Below are 15,018 nucleotides of genomic sequence, written 5' to 3' on the forward strand. Positions count from 1 at the left end.
ATGACGTATCATCTGAAACATGGAAGTAGCTACATGCCCATTAGCCCACAGCGTCATTAACAGGCGGCTCGCTCAGTGTGTGACGTGCACTTGGAGATAAAATATAGGCCTATATTAATGAAGGTTCATTAGTACGGTTTGTATTTCTCTGTAATGTAGCACAGTGTTAACAATGTTACTGATACTATTCTTTCTCACACCTTCAACTCAAACCACCAAAATATCCACTGATGGACCCTGATGAGGACTGCTGGTCGACCAGGAACAGTCTTAGTCGGGGGCAGCCCTACAGATTTTAAGTTCCAGTGACGTGATCTTGTTAAAGCCACCATGACGGACAGTGAACACCTGGTGTGAAGATTTTTGGAGACATCATCACCCTGTCATCCCCTCAGGTGTTAGTACATACATCAGTTCTGTGATGAGCTCGAGCCTCACAGCTCCCGAGCTAGAATATCTAGTGATTTTTTTGACAGAGCAATGATTGCTTGGAACATACTGAATGTGAGGACCGGTGGTGGAGAAGGTACCTTTCAAGCCCACAGTATCAAAAGACAATCTTCAGTGGACACGTTCAAAGACACGTCAAACTGGTGGTACAGTTTCAAAGCATGTTTTAGGTAACGCTGAGTAGATTAGAGCTTCTAAGTCTGCTTAATTTCTTCCAGGTGTCAGAGGAAGACAAGAGCAAAGGAATCGAATCGTCCGTCTTCCTGCCTTACAAATGTCTCTGTGTTTATACTTTGTGTGTGTGTTGTACCTTTGGCCTTGTGGTCCTTGGCCTCTTGCTCCAGAGCGCTGCGCTGCTGGACACAAACACGACAGCGATTTAGCAGCTCCTGCAGGGCGGGGCAGAGGGCGGGGTCGATGGTCTGAGGCGGCTGGACAGACAGCAGCAACACCAACGCCCTCAGGTCCTGACACAGACAGAGAGAAGAGACAGTGAGTGTTCAGTCTGACACAGACAAAGAGAAGTGTTGTGGGATCTGGATCTGTGTGTTTGTGTTCGTACGGCGTTCAGCAGGGCGCTTGTCTTGCTCAGCTCCAGGCGGTGAGCTGCCAGCTCAGGCTGCAGGCTGCTCTGTTCGCTCAGCAGGTTCGTCACCAGGACACCAATCAGGTTGGAGCAGCTGGGACCAGACAGCACCTGGACCTACACATGCATACACAAATGGTTGCTATGGTGCCACCTGTGACAACTGTACACACAGACTGAAGATGTGACGAGAACCGACACTTAGATACAGAGACTGGACCACTGTTGGAACAATTTTAACATTAAATATCATAAAAAATGGGTTCAATATGGAGATTCTTTCCTGAAAAGACAGTTTTCACCAGACAGAATGATGAAGGCTGGGAAGAGGAAAACAGGGAACTTCACCTCAAAAATAAACATGAGAAAAAGAGAAAAAGAGTTTCAGAACAGTTTAGGGGTTTTTTTGTACCTTGTGCAGGAAGCAGGTGAGGAAGGAGTAGGCCACATTGTTGTTGAGGAACAGCCTCTCGTCCATCAGGATACATTTGATGTACTCGCTGAAGGCTGGATCCTCACAGAGCAGCTTCACACACGTTTTAGCCAGAGCAGACTGAAAGAGCAGCAAAAGCATCTGTTTAGCTGCTCTCGTCCAGGCGCCTCTAACGAAGAGCTGAACACTTAGTACAGCTTTAATCGTCCGTCTGGTGATTAAACATCCAACGTACCTGTGACTGACAGAGCTCCGTCCACAGTTTGGGGAAGAGAGCCAGGTGAAGAGGAAGTCCTTCATATGCGATCAACACACCTGAGAGAGCAACAAAGGCAGTATATAAATATATGTAACACGCTGTGTGTACATGCAGCTTTAATGAACAGTGTGTTTTCAGTTTACACACAGATTTATACGTACTCAGTTTGACAAGTGTGTCGGTGAATTTCTCGCAGTTGATGGCGACGCGGCACAGCAGGTGGATGAACTGGTGGAAGGACAGGAAGTAATCCAGCAGCATGCGGTCATACACCTCGTCTTTACCCTGGGACACACACACACACACACACACACACACACACACACACACACACACACACACACATATATTATTTTCAATTAGCTGGCAACCACATCAACTGTTTTGTTTTATCCAATCAACAGATACTCATTTGATGATGATACAAAACAGAAAAACAGCACGAAAAATTACTTAATAAATGTAAAAATAAATACAGCAATTACAAAAATAATTAAAAACAGAAATAAATAAATGAATGAATACCAGGATAAGTAGCTGTATGAATTAATACAGGGTTAAATAAATAAATACAGAAATAAATAATGCATTCATAAATGAACAAATAAATTAAATAAAAAATGGAGAAATAAATATAGAAATAAATTGATAAATGCATACATAAATACTGATAATAAAACAGCACCTAAGGTCATTTTTGTACAACTACATTTAATTATTTATGTGTCTGCACATTAATGAGGTAGGAGGTATGAACCTCTACATTTGTTCATTCATTTCTGTTTTTATTGAAGAATCATTATTATTCTGTTATGTAATAATTTAATTTATTAATTTTATTTATTTATGTTTTTATTTAAGCATTAATGAAATTATTATTTGTATGTTTTTAATAATTTTTATTCTTTTAATTATTATTATTAAAGAATTTACTATTTTTTATTTCTTATCTATTTATTCTTTTATTTAAGCATTTATTTATTTAAGATTTGTTTCTAGTTTTACAGCAGAAGTTATTCTTTTACGTATTTATACATTTATGTATTTATTTATTGTTACTTTATTTATTTATTGATACTACTGTCATTTTTTTGTTCTCCATATTCCTCACATTGGAAAACCAGCTTCAAGTCATGTGACTGAGTGCCTGGCATGTGACAAGTATGATAGCTGTGTGTGTGTGTGTGTGTGTGTCAGTCAGGTGAGCGCACCTTGCTGCTCTCCACCATGGACGGCAGCAGACACATGTTGAGCTCCGGTCTCGGAGGTCGGATGTTGTTCTTGGCTCCCATCAGCTTGATGTTCTCTCTGCAGGGCAGGTAAGGACCAAACGACACTGTGGACAGAAACACAGTCACTGAACCCGACTTCAATATAAAGGTTTCATTAGTTCAATACATTGTAATACATCATTTAAAAGGTGAGGAGGAGGAGGAGGAGAAGGAGGAGGAGGAGGAGACTCACTGGGGATGTTGCTGTGGTGGTAGGTGCAGTGGTTGTGCTGCAGGAAGGGAACCAGAGTGTGCAGAAAGTCGTGAGGACTCAGCAGAACGAGTTCCTTCAGCACATCTGCAGGAACCAGAACACAGAGCACAAAACATTAGAGTCAGAGGAGGAGGACGTTTTTAGATCTTTTACTTAAGAGTTCAAGTAATCAGTACGATCAGTAAAATGTAGTTAAAGCATGAAAAGTGTAGAGATGTCTCCCGTGACTGACTAAATATTATGTACAGTATGTTCTCATCAGATGATTCTGACTCAGGCAATATGTGAAAGCAGGATTTAACTGTTGTAGTTGGTTTGAACTATTAACTAAGGGTCATTAATCTTCCGATTATTTTCTTCGTTAATCGATTGATTGATTGGTTTGTAAAAATATAGTAAAAACAATGAGAGATGTTCGTCAAAGTGACACCTTCACAGTGTTTGTTTAACCTCAACATTTTTACTAACACATTACAATTACTGACATTATTCAAAGCACACGTTTGAGCAGCTGGAACCATTTTTACCGGAAAAATGACTTCAGCAATTATCAATTTTCTGTCAGTCATCTAATTGATCAATGGACTAATTGTTTGAGCTGTACGAGTATGAACTGTTGGGTCCTCTGAGATGTAGTACAAGTATATGTTACCCAGGCAGGCGTTGCGGAGCTCGGGTGGGCTGTAGGAGTTGAGGAGTGTGAGCAGCTTGTGGGCAAAGTCGATCCTCTCCTGCCACTGGATCAGAGCCTGCTTCACATCTGGACGACAAGACACAGAAACATCTGCTCAGAACAAACACACCTCTGATACTACTGCGGAGTCTTTTATTTCTCAAGTGCAGTTCAGACCAAAGATTCGCAATGAGATGACACCGTTTTAGAACGTTGCAGAGAAAAGTTGGAGCAGTGTGAACTGGCCGGTCTGAGCTTGGCTAAAGCCGGCTGATGGCGTCATCTGACACTCAGCTGGTCAAATTGCCGGCGGCTGGTTTTAAAGCACGTCAGATTGTAGCGAAGTCCACTGATCAAGTCAAAATGACTACAGACGGCGTGTTGGCTTGCTGCAGCAGGTGCTCCGTCCCCATCAAGCCCTCTGTTTCCATCCTTATGGTGTGCTGATTATTATTATAATTATTATTTATATTATTGTGGTGTATTGATTATGAATACAGTCCATCTGATGCTGGTTTTGTTTCATCACTGCAGCCAGTATCTCACTATCACTGTCCTCATTCAGATTTTAAGAAGCTACAAATTATATTCAGCCACAAAATAAGTCTGAAAAGCTGCAAATCAGAACGAAGTACAGAGAGTCGTTGACTAGAGATGATGCGCCGTCTCATGGTGGTCACTTCCTGTCAGCATTACAGATCAGAAGCACAGAGAGTTGTTGACTAGAGATGATACGCCGTCTCATGGTGGTCACTTCCTGTCAACGTTACAGATCAGAAGCACAGAGAGTTGTTGACTAGAGATGATACGCCGTCTGATGGTGGTCACTTCCTGTCAACGTTACAGATCAGAAGCACAGAGAGTTGTTGACTAGAGATGATACGCCGTCTCATGGTGGTCACTTCCTGTCAGCGTTACAGATCAGAAGCACAGAGAGTTGTTGACTAGAGATGATACGCCGTCTCATGGCGGTCACTTCCTGTCAGCGTTACAGATCAGAAGCGCAGAGAGTTGTTGACTAGAGATGATACGCCGTCTCATGGCGGTCACTTCCTGTCAGCGTTACAGATCAGAAGCGCAGAGAGTTGTTGACTAGAGATGATACGCCGTCTCATGGCGGTCACTTCCTGTGAACCGTCAGGTTTTAAGAGTGTTGCGGTGCATTGCAGGTAGTTGCCTGTTTCAACTTGTCTCGTCGCGAATCTTTGGTCTGAACTGGGCGTTAAAGTTATGAATTAACGACAGATAAACAGAGAAGAGTGAAAATATATAATTCAAGTTCATAAAATAAAATAAGTAAAAACAGAAACTATACAAAAACAGTGAAGCTCCAAGACAAGAGTGACATTGCGTGTGAGAGAATAATATATTACATGTGGTCAATGATGTTATGACTGATTTGTGTGTATTAATAAATTAATATAATATGGTCCATAATTTGATAAAACAGTAAAATATATGTTGACATAATGTAGTAAACTATAGTATGGGATATAAAATATAAGGTGAAATGTATAATATATAGTATAGTACAGCAGTATGGCACAAAATATAAAGTATCGTAAATGACGAATAATAAACTCGTGTAATTCTGTAACTTTTTATTCCGACCTTTGCGCTGCAGGTACGGCCGGGTGGCTTTAAGGACAGACAAGAAGATAGAGAGCAGCTCCACCAGGTCTCCAGTGACGTGACACGCCGTCGCCTCGTGGTACATCATGTGCAGAGTGTTGAAGGACTGCAGAAGACAGAGAGTTTCAGAGAGAGACAGAGAGCATCGCATTATTCTCCAGATCACAAAGATGTTTTGAGTTTTTATGTAGTGGTTCACACCAAATGCAAAGCATAATTCTTAGGTAGCATACACAGTCGATGCAGTGCAGCCAATAAGTGAAATTTGGGTGACACTGTGTCACAAAAGCCTGTCAGCGTTAAGATCCTCCTGATGTCCTGACTTTGTTGAATCAGAGATAGAGGAACAAAAATTATTGTAGCCATCTGAGGGCACCCAGACCTCGACGACAACGGCTCGTATTTCTACAGAGGCTCGACTAATAAAGAAACTGCCTCAAGAAAAGTAAGAAAAGAAGTTAGACTACACAGTAAATTCTGAAAATGCGCGTCTGTTAATTGATTCCAGCTTTCACTTGTATTTTACTATCAACCTAGTTTGCACTTTTAGACCCAGACACGACGTTTACAGCAGGAACAAAGCAGCAATAGTGGTTATTTCAGCCACGACTGTTGATGGAAAGAAATGGCGGACAGAAGTGTTGTTCCTCAGCGTCTCGCATTAGTAACACAAATAAACACACATGATCGCATAGTCAAACACACACGAGTAACACAAGACAAGAATTCACTTTGCGTTTAAAGAGGAGATCCAGATTGTACCTCAGTCATGAGGATGAGTCCTCTGTTAAACACCACCAGCAGTCGGTCCTCGTCGTTCTCCAGCAGAACCCTGAAGGCACTGAGAGGAACAACAGAACCAGGTGTTAGGATCCAGATCACAGAAGCTCCTCAAAGCAAATATTCAGTCTCGAAATCTGACTCTTTTTTAAGCTGAGAATGTCCAAACCACCACAGAGACTAAACATATTTACTGTTACTCTGACTGGAGCAGAAAGAAAGATCATTTCCACAGATCAATGACACCGCCTCACTGACCAGGCTACACATGACGCTAAACATGTTACAAGCTTCACTGTATACATTTGTGCGTGTGTCCCGACCTGATGAGCGTGGTCCAGCAGGAGCGGCCGTCCAGGCAGCGCAGGTAGCAGCTGATGGTGGTCTTCTTGAACTGTTTGATGTCCTCCAGCTCTTCTTCTCTCATGTCAGGTCGCTGCGCCACAAACAGCTGCATCAGGTTGAACAGCTCCTCCACCGCCTGCAGAGTGCAGCACCGACACAGCACAGACAATCAATGCATCATTTTCATAACATACAGGCACATTCGATACATGTTTTATGTGTAAGATTTAGGGGGATAATTATCTACAGAGGTCTCTTCCTCTCCAAAACCAACGGACCAGGGGTCGCGTTTATAAAACAGTGCGCAGGATCCATACTAAAAGTGTACGTGCACACAAAAGCAGGAAATGGTGTGCGGCAAAAGATATTCTGATTTATAAAACCATGGGTACGCTTAGCAGTGCCCAATTGCCCAAATCAACTTGGCATTGTCTGCACGTGGATTCGCCTCATGTCCCACCCTCTACACGCCCACATTCAACTATAAATCGTCAAAGCAATTTCTGCTGGAACTGATCTGAGAGCAGCCTCTCCACTCACCCCGGGGTACTGGCTGGCGTGTGGCGTCAGGTTCTTGAAGGCCCACTGGATGTTCTGGTGCGAGGCGAGCTGTCGGGTGAAGGTAGGCGACTGCTCGCAGCACATACGCAGGATGCCGTAGTAGGCGGGCAGCATGCCGCGGTTGAAGAGCACCACCTCCTGGTCGTCGTGGTCGGCCAGGATGTAGTTGAAGGCGATGTTCTTGGTCACCACAGGGTTCTGCACCACCAGGCGGACGTTCTCCGGACAATCAACGCACATGTTGTACCAGAAGGACAGCAGCGCCTGCTTATTGTGGTTGGTGGCGATGGCCGGCTCCGACAGTTTGGGCTGAAGGCGGAGACGAGGACAACATACGTGACGATTCAGACAAGAAACTACTGATCATTATGAAGCTGCAACTAACAGTTATAATGTGGTTATAAGCAATTATTAGGCTGTAACATGGTTATTAGTGGACATTATGTGTTATTAAGTTCTCCTACGAAGACAAATTTCACATTATTACAACTGTGTGTTACTTAAATTTAATTATTTGTTTTTATATGGAGTGCCATTTAGATCAACATTGAATTAACCCCAAATAAATAAATAAATATGGCTATGAAGAATTCCTAAAATAAATAAGCAGGGCAATAAATATGTAGATAAATGTAAATAAAAATGTATATAAATGCCTCAATACAGATAAATAAGTAAACAGGATTTTAAATTTAGGAAAGGATGTTTTTTCAAAAGACTACTTTTATTTATTTCAACAGACTTTTATTTCTTAATTTAATTATCCAGGATCTATTTCATAGCCATATTTATTTATCTCATAGGAAATGTGTTTATCTTTTTATTTAATATCAACTTCAATAGCATTCCATATTTTTATATCCCAACTGAATATTCAAGTAAAAAAGATAAAAATAAATTAATAAGGAAAAAAAACAAAACAAATAAATGTAATCAGAAAATAATAAATAAAATATTTAATATAAGATATGAAATCAATACAAAACTGAGTCATTTGTCAAAAAATAAACACTAATTATTTATTTATTTTTTTCATTTCTGTCCATTTATATTTACTAACCTCAAAATTTATTTGATAATTGAAGCTTTTTTTACTACATTTTTTTTTTATTTATTCCTTCTTTATTTATTTATTTAATAATATAAATAAATAAATAATAATGGCATCTTTTGTCTTTCATTGAGGAGACAGGTATGTAAATAAATAATATTTTGTTTAGTCTCACCATCTGGGATGTTAGAAATATAACAGTTTCTTTAAATACTGAATCGCTGATAATATAAAATGAACATATATATAAAACAAACATTATAAATAGTAATAATAATATTAAGTAAATAAAGTAAATAAAAGAAAAAGACACGGAGAAACTTCAGAGGCAGTACTGAACGTACCTGGAAGAGGTTCCAGAGGTCCATGAAGTAGCCAGAGAACATGAGTTTCTCCGTCTTGGAGATGAGGCAGTAGGTCATGAAGCTGAAGTACTGCACCAGCTTGGTTGTGCCGTGAACGCTAGCGTCCACGTACAGCTTGGCGCGTCCCAGCAGCCCCAGCAGCAGGTTGTACACCTGGTGGAGGACCACGGTGGTGTCGGGTGACAGCGGCAGCTCGCGGGTCGGCAGGTGGAGGGAGCGTGTGGAGCGAAACATCTGGCGGAAAGAGTTGCTGGGGATGAGGGAGACGAGGAGGTACGCCGCCGCTGGAGGGACGAGAGACAGTTTTATTTTCATTGTCTGTTATTTATCAATAATGACTCGCTTCTAATTTTCTAATGAAGAACTAGAAGCAGTTTCTGCTCAGGTTATGTTTTTACACTGATGAACCATCTTGTTCTTTGGACTTTAATCTCTGTAAAGGTAAAGCTTCAACAGCAAAATGCTAATTATGTTTATTTATTCATCCAGAAAAACAGACTGTCACTCAAGTGGCCCGCCCTTACACAAGCAGAACTTTAAGCCTTAAAGGAACACTCCGACGATTTGGGAGTTATGCCCTTTCTCTATCATTTTCATATTGAGACAACACGATCGATATCTTTTTTGTGTCTGTGCGTCCAATGGCTGGGTCTCAGCGGTTAGCATTGCAGCTTAGCTTAGCGAATACAATTGAAGTCTATAGGGGGTCAGTAGCCTACAGTAAAAGTGAACAAATAAACGTTACAGAAACCCTGAAGCTGGCATTTCTGCACGTGCATTTAAAATAAACATGTTTAAACATTAATGTGAAAAACGAGAGTCCTTTTTAGTCGTTTTAGAAGAAGTTTGATACACTCTGAGGCAGAGGGTGCTGTCTGTAGCTCTGGTTGAGGGTGAGAGGCTGTCAGCAGATAAACAGAGATCTGTGTGGGTACATGAGACCCTAAAAAAGAGGCTGGATCATGGGGAGTACCACCAGTTGGTCCAGGAGCTTCTCCTCCATCATGGACGTTTACAGGCATGTTTTAGGATGACTCGGCCGGTTTGACAACCTGCTGTCTAGCTCTAGGTATCCAAAAACCACTACCACCAGTTTCTCCCCCATTGTTTACCAACTGTAAACGTGTTGTCGTGACCACCACAGAAGGCCCGCCTCTCAAATCATCCCATTGGACAATGGGAAAAAAGATGACCAAAAAAAGAGATGACGTGGGGCATTTTTCAATTCGAGGAGTTCAGAGCCAAAACGCCAGGTGCTTAGACCACAGAAACGCAAGGCGCATCACAACCCAAAAAACGCAAGCAAAAAACTTCAATCTCATTAATGACAAAAAGGCGCCTCCAGCTGCTAAAGCACTTTCTGTGTGATCAGGTCCTTACACTGTTAAAAACAGCATCTGGTAAAAAGACTGCAGTATTTGGAGTGTATAACTGAGGCTCTTACATGTGCGGACTCGGGGGTAGTTGTGTGCCAGAAGGAAGCGTTCCACCCAGTTCTCCATGTTCTGCAGCACCCAGCTGTGGGCCAGTTTGTTCCTGGGAGTCTGGACAGCCAGCCAGTCCAGACACTGGGATGGGTTGTACTCAATCACCTGAAGGGAAGCACACACAAACATGAAGACACACAGAACAAAACAAACGCATCACGGCCTGTCTGTGTGGGAGTGATGCTCCTGCCATGAGTCGGGTTGTTGACACGATCTGTACCTGCTGACTAAATGGATAAAACTGAGAGTGAGAGGACGTCGACATGAGTGAAGGTTCAGCTTAAATGAGTCAATTCTGAAGTTTCATGCACTCTGGACTTAATCAACCAAAAAACTTTATCTGTTTAATTGTCATATTAAAGCAATGTTTCATCAGCAATGAGTCAAGTTTATAGTTAATCATCTATTCTATACCTTTTTATAACCTATAATAATCTGCATGGGGCTTTAGTAAAATTGTCTTTGTCATTTTTTATGCCACCATTCTGGCCAGACCTCCCATTACAAGACACATTTTATCTAAAGACACGTAACAGATGAAACTAAGGGCAAAGAATGTTTATAAAGATGGTAAAATAAACTCAAGATGCTAAAACTATTGTCACTAATGATTCCACTGACTAAATTATTGTCAAGTATCTGTAGCCACACAGAGAATAAGCCAAGGCAGATGAAATTAGCTTCACATTAAATATGTTGCCTCATTAAAAGAAGAGATATAAAAACTTGAAAAACAGTCAGAAGTAGAGGAGATAATTTCATTTCTGTCAGTGTCTTACCTCCCAGATCCTCTGCAGGATGTAGGAGGCGAAGGAGGGCATCCCGGGTGGTCCGCCTGCAAACTCCATCAACATTGTCAGCAGCTTGAAGAAAGGATTAGCAGCCTGATGGAGTGAAAGAAAACTGTTAAGCTTCTTATACACTCAGATCTCAGATTATTTTAGTGTCAGACGTCGTATGAGCGCCACAGTAATAACAGAGACGCATAATGATCTTAAAACTGCATGAGGTTGGGGTGCTCGTGATTCCACAGAGCGAATAAATTATTTAAAATAATAAGAATAATAGAACAGTTTGACAGACGTGTCAGAACTTTGCATTAAAAAAAATATGATCCGAGTAACCTGCTTACCTCAGGAGTCAGCTTTGCGATGGAGGTGAAGAGCATCGACACAATCTGTCAGGAGGAGAATTATACGTTTAATATTAGAACAACTATTTGTAGGGCCGGGGGATATGACAGTGTATGTTGTGTGATGGTAGAAATGTGTCAAGGTTATTATAATTAACTAAAAACCACAACCAGGTGTGAGAAAAACATTTTAAATTACTGAAATAAAAATAAAAAATAGACTTTAAAAAAGAAAACAAACTGAAGCAAAGCTATGTACATCTAAAACTAATTGAAATAAAATAAAAATACACAGGTAATGTCTTTACTTTTTGTCAATTTGGCCTCCACAAAGTGTTGTGTTTGTATTGTGATACCTATTTTTAACATCTTAAATATTTCCCGATAAATAACGCCGTGTATTTAATTATCTATCTATTTATTTAACCAAGAAGTCCCATTCAAATTGAAAATCTCTTTTAACAAGAGAGACCTGGTCGAGGTAGCAGCCAATCAAAAGGCATTTAAAATGCAATATATAATACAAACATCCACAATAAAACAACAATTATTCAAACATAGTGGCCTCTCAAGAAAAACAAGCACATGTCTAAATATGGTGGTCTTAAGGAGAACCACTCATTCAGGTTTAACTGACACAGAATATCACAAATAAAAACATTAAATCTCAGACCTCAGGTACTGAGACCCACAGAAAGGACTGACTAGGCTGCCATCTTGGAAGATGCTACGTCATGATAAAAAAATTTGAAATCTAATAGTGAAACTAATAAAAACCGACCGAATTTACCCTCTGGGGATCAATAAAGGCAAATCTTATTATCTTAGTTGATCTTGAAGTTTTAGGTTGGAGGTTAAAAAAGAATTTTGATGCAAACGCCACCACCGACTCATTTTCTGTGTGTATGTTATGAACCTACATGCTCTGCCAGGCGGTTGTTATAGCGACAGAGGCTGAAGATGAGGTTGCAGGTCTGCCTGATGTTGATACCATCTCTGATGTGCTGGAAGAGGAAGGGGAAGCCCTTCCCTCCGGTCAGCGCTGCCATGTCGCTCTGGGACAGAGTCAGATGTCTGGAGAGCAGGAAGAGAAGAGAGTCGTCTGAACTCCTGCAGCATTAAAGAGAGTAACATTTATTCCATCACATCCATGTCGCGCTGCACTCGTACCTCTCAGAGCGAGACTGCTCCACCAGCAGAGCAATGAGTGCAATCATCTTCTCCAGAGCTGCAGGACGATACTTCTCCTCCGCCAGAGACAAGATGTCTTCCTCCTCGTCCTCTTCCTCTCCCTCCTCCTCCGACAGCACCTCCACCTGAGGCTGAGAGAGGAGGACACTCCTCATTTACTCCTCCTTATAATCCCTTTACATACATGTCATCTATCACTATGTATACAGTGTCTTTAACAGCAGTGGAATGTAACTGAGTACATCTACTCAATGTTGCTTCAGTACTTTATACCTAAATATTGTACTTTTTACTGCACTACATTGATCTGATAACTTAAGTTACTTTACAGGTTAAGATTTTACAAAGAACACGTGATCTATGTATCAAATATGATGCAGCGTTAAAGATTTCATGACCCAAAAGTATATTTAGGCAGTTAAAATAAGCTGCACCTTTACCAGCTATAACATTAATAATAAAAGTCTGGTAGGGCTGCCCCTTAAAATTGAAGATTCGAATCGTCAGTTGAACACCCCTGAGTTGAGGATAAAGTGTAGCAGTCAGGACTGATGTAACGAATGTTTATTTTAATGTAAAATAAATAAAACACTCCAGCTGTGAGTGAATGAATTGAAAACTTCCTCCACCACTGAGCAAGACTCTAAAACAGGGCTACAGACTCAATCATGACATTTAATAAGAGAGAAAGATGTAATCAGCGTTAACTTACGTTCTCAGGACCTTTGGTTCCCATGTAGAAATGCACCATGATGGAGATAGCTTGTAGTGACAATAAGAACTGACTCTGGAGACACAAAACACACCAGTGACTTCAGGTTTGTGAAGATCTGCAACACTCTTAACGACTGTGCTTTCCCAGCATTTAGTAAAACATCGGTAACACTTTACTTGAAGGTGTCTACATAAGGGTGACATGACACTGTCATGAACTTGTCAATATTATGTACATGTCATAAACGTCTATGACTGCTGTCATTATGTGTCATTTGGTTTTTGTCTTGAACAACTTGACATTTATCAAAGTGACATTACCAAAAGTTGTCTTTGTCATGACAAGTTGACATTAAAGCCCCTACAAGGAACTTTCATTTTGAGTTGATTTTGGCGACCCTGTGGACAAAAGCGGTAGTGTTTTGCCAGAATGAAGCCTACATTTCCCATGAGCTCTAGCGCGTATTGTCGTAAAGACGGGATGAATGAAACAACAAGATGGGAAAACTTTGCCCCCGCTCCTATTGGGGATCCCAGCTCACCTCTGCCGCACCCCAGCTCCACCTCTCCAGCGTAAGCGCCACTGCCGCCGGGGTAAACGCAGCGGTCGGCTGGTAAGGCTGAAGGCCTGTTTGGCGAGCACTTCCACGGCTTCTTGGACTGAGTATGGAGCGGTGCCTCGCCTCTTTATTTCTCGGCACTCGCTGGACCCTGTCGACACCTGGCTGGTACCTGTTGTCGGCCCGGATGAGGTGTTCCAGCCCCGCGGCCCCTGCTCTCCTCGTCCCCGCTGGCGCGGGGTGAATCTGCGCAACCTGCGGCCTCTGTGTGTGGCTCCCCGGACAGCTAACGCCATGGACCCACCGGCTCCTGCCAGGATTGGGCTGGTAAATGCTAGATCGCTAGCGAACAAAACGTTTATCCTGAAGGATTTCCTGACTTCCCGAGGATTGGATTTTCTCTGTGTGACTGAGACGTGGCTGACTGTTGGTGAGTCCAGTGCTTTCACAGAACTTTTACCCGATGATTGCTGCTATTTTAACTCCCCGCGGACGTCGGGTCGAGGAGGAGGAATAGCGACTATTTATAAGAGTCACTATAAATGTAAGCAGCTAGGTAAGATGACGTGTGTCGTCTGAGTGCCGTAAATCGCTTCGTCCTGGAAGCGACCTGGGGCGGACCCGGAGACAGTTTCCTGAAGGTATGGATATACACTATATAGAAATAGCTTATCTTCACACCGATGGTCTCATTTGCTGCTGTAGGTCACGCACAGACATCAGCAGAAACGAGAGACTTTTGCATATCCAGTTAAAAGCTCCTTGTAGCGGCTTTAAATTTGTTTGGGAGGTCCTTATTATGACAACTTGACATTGACAAAAAGACATCTTCTAGTAATGTCATCCTGGTTAATGTCAAGTTGTCATAATCAAGACAACCCAAACAATGTCACAACCGTGTCATGTCATAGTTATGACAGTGTCATGTCACTCTTATGTAGATACCTTCCAGTTAAGTGTTATCAAAACATCTTTCAGAATAAGACTAAGTAGTTCAGACTGACCTCCTCCTCTCCCATCTTCGCAAACTCATAGAGGAAGGCGAAGTACTCAGTCAGGTGTTTGCTGTGGGGCTTGACGCCGTGCTCCATGATGGACAGGAGTGTCTTCACGAAGCGAGTGACACAGGATCGGCTCCCAATGTCCTCCACCGGGCCGTCCATGTCGTCGGAGCTGAGACAGAGAATAAGCAAAAAGGGAAATACGGTTTCAGAATCATTAGATCCGCTTCAGTGGCCGCGTATGTGAACACACAGAGAAGGAACCTGACTCCCGTTTTCAGCTGCTCTCAACATACTAACATACAGAAAAAGA

The 15,018-nt window shown here is 41.8% G+C and overlaps 1 protein-coding gene across 2 annotated transcripts in view; it reads right to left on the reverse strand.

Moving 5' to 3' along the window:
• Positions 1-15,018, reverse strand: part of usp34 (ubiquitin specific peptidase 34) — a 75,393-nt gene that overhangs the window by 2,329 nt on the left and 58,046 nt on the right. For both annotated transcript variants that reach the window (XM_049572470.1, XM_049572469.1), the window contains exons 58-77: positions 14,709-14,877; positions 13,143-13,217; positions 12,410-12,561; positions 12,160-12,313; positions 11,240-11,284; positions 10,887-10,991; positions 10,065-10,212; positions 8,600-8,904; positions 7,184-7,513; positions 6,622-6,779; positions 6,281-6,359; positions 5,498-5,624; positions 3,866-3,973; positions 3,193-3,297; positions 2,940-3,064; positions 1,890-2,013; positions 1,705-1,784; positions 1,449-1,589; positions 1,013-1,153; positions 761-917 (exon numbers count right to left, since the gene is read on the reverse strand). In XM_049572470.1, the coding sequence (XP_049428427.1) occupies positions 761-917; positions 1,013-1,153; positions 1,449-1,589; positions 1,705-1,784; positions 1,890-2,013; positions 2,940-3,064; positions 3,193-3,297; positions 3,866-3,973; positions 5,498-5,624; positions 6,281-6,359; positions 6,622-6,779; positions 7,184-7,513; positions 8,600-8,904; positions 10,065-10,212; positions 10,887-10,991; positions 11,240-11,284; positions 12,160-12,313; positions 12,410-12,561; positions 13,143-13,217; positions 14,709-14,877 (2,828 nt within the window). The remainder of the gene's footprint in view (positions 1-760; positions 918-1,012; positions 1,154-1,448; positions 1,590-1,704; positions 1,785-1,889; positions 2,014-2,939; positions 3,065-3,192; positions 3,298-3,865; positions 3,974-5,497; positions 5,625-6,280; positions 6,360-6,621; positions 6,780-7,183; positions 7,514-8,599; positions 8,905-10,064; positions 10,213-10,886; positions 10,992-11,239; positions 11,285-12,159; positions 12,314-12,409; positions 12,562-13,142; positions 13,218-14,708; positions 14,878-15,018) is intronic.

Source organism: Epinephelus fuscoguttatus, linkage group LG3 (assembly GCF_011397635.1).
Source record: "Epinephelus fuscoguttatus linkage group LG3, E.fuscoguttatus.final_Chr_v1".
NCBI classification, from domain to species: Eukaryota; Metazoa; Chordata; class Actinopteri; order Perciformes; family Serranidae; genus Epinephelus; species Epinephelus fuscoguttatus.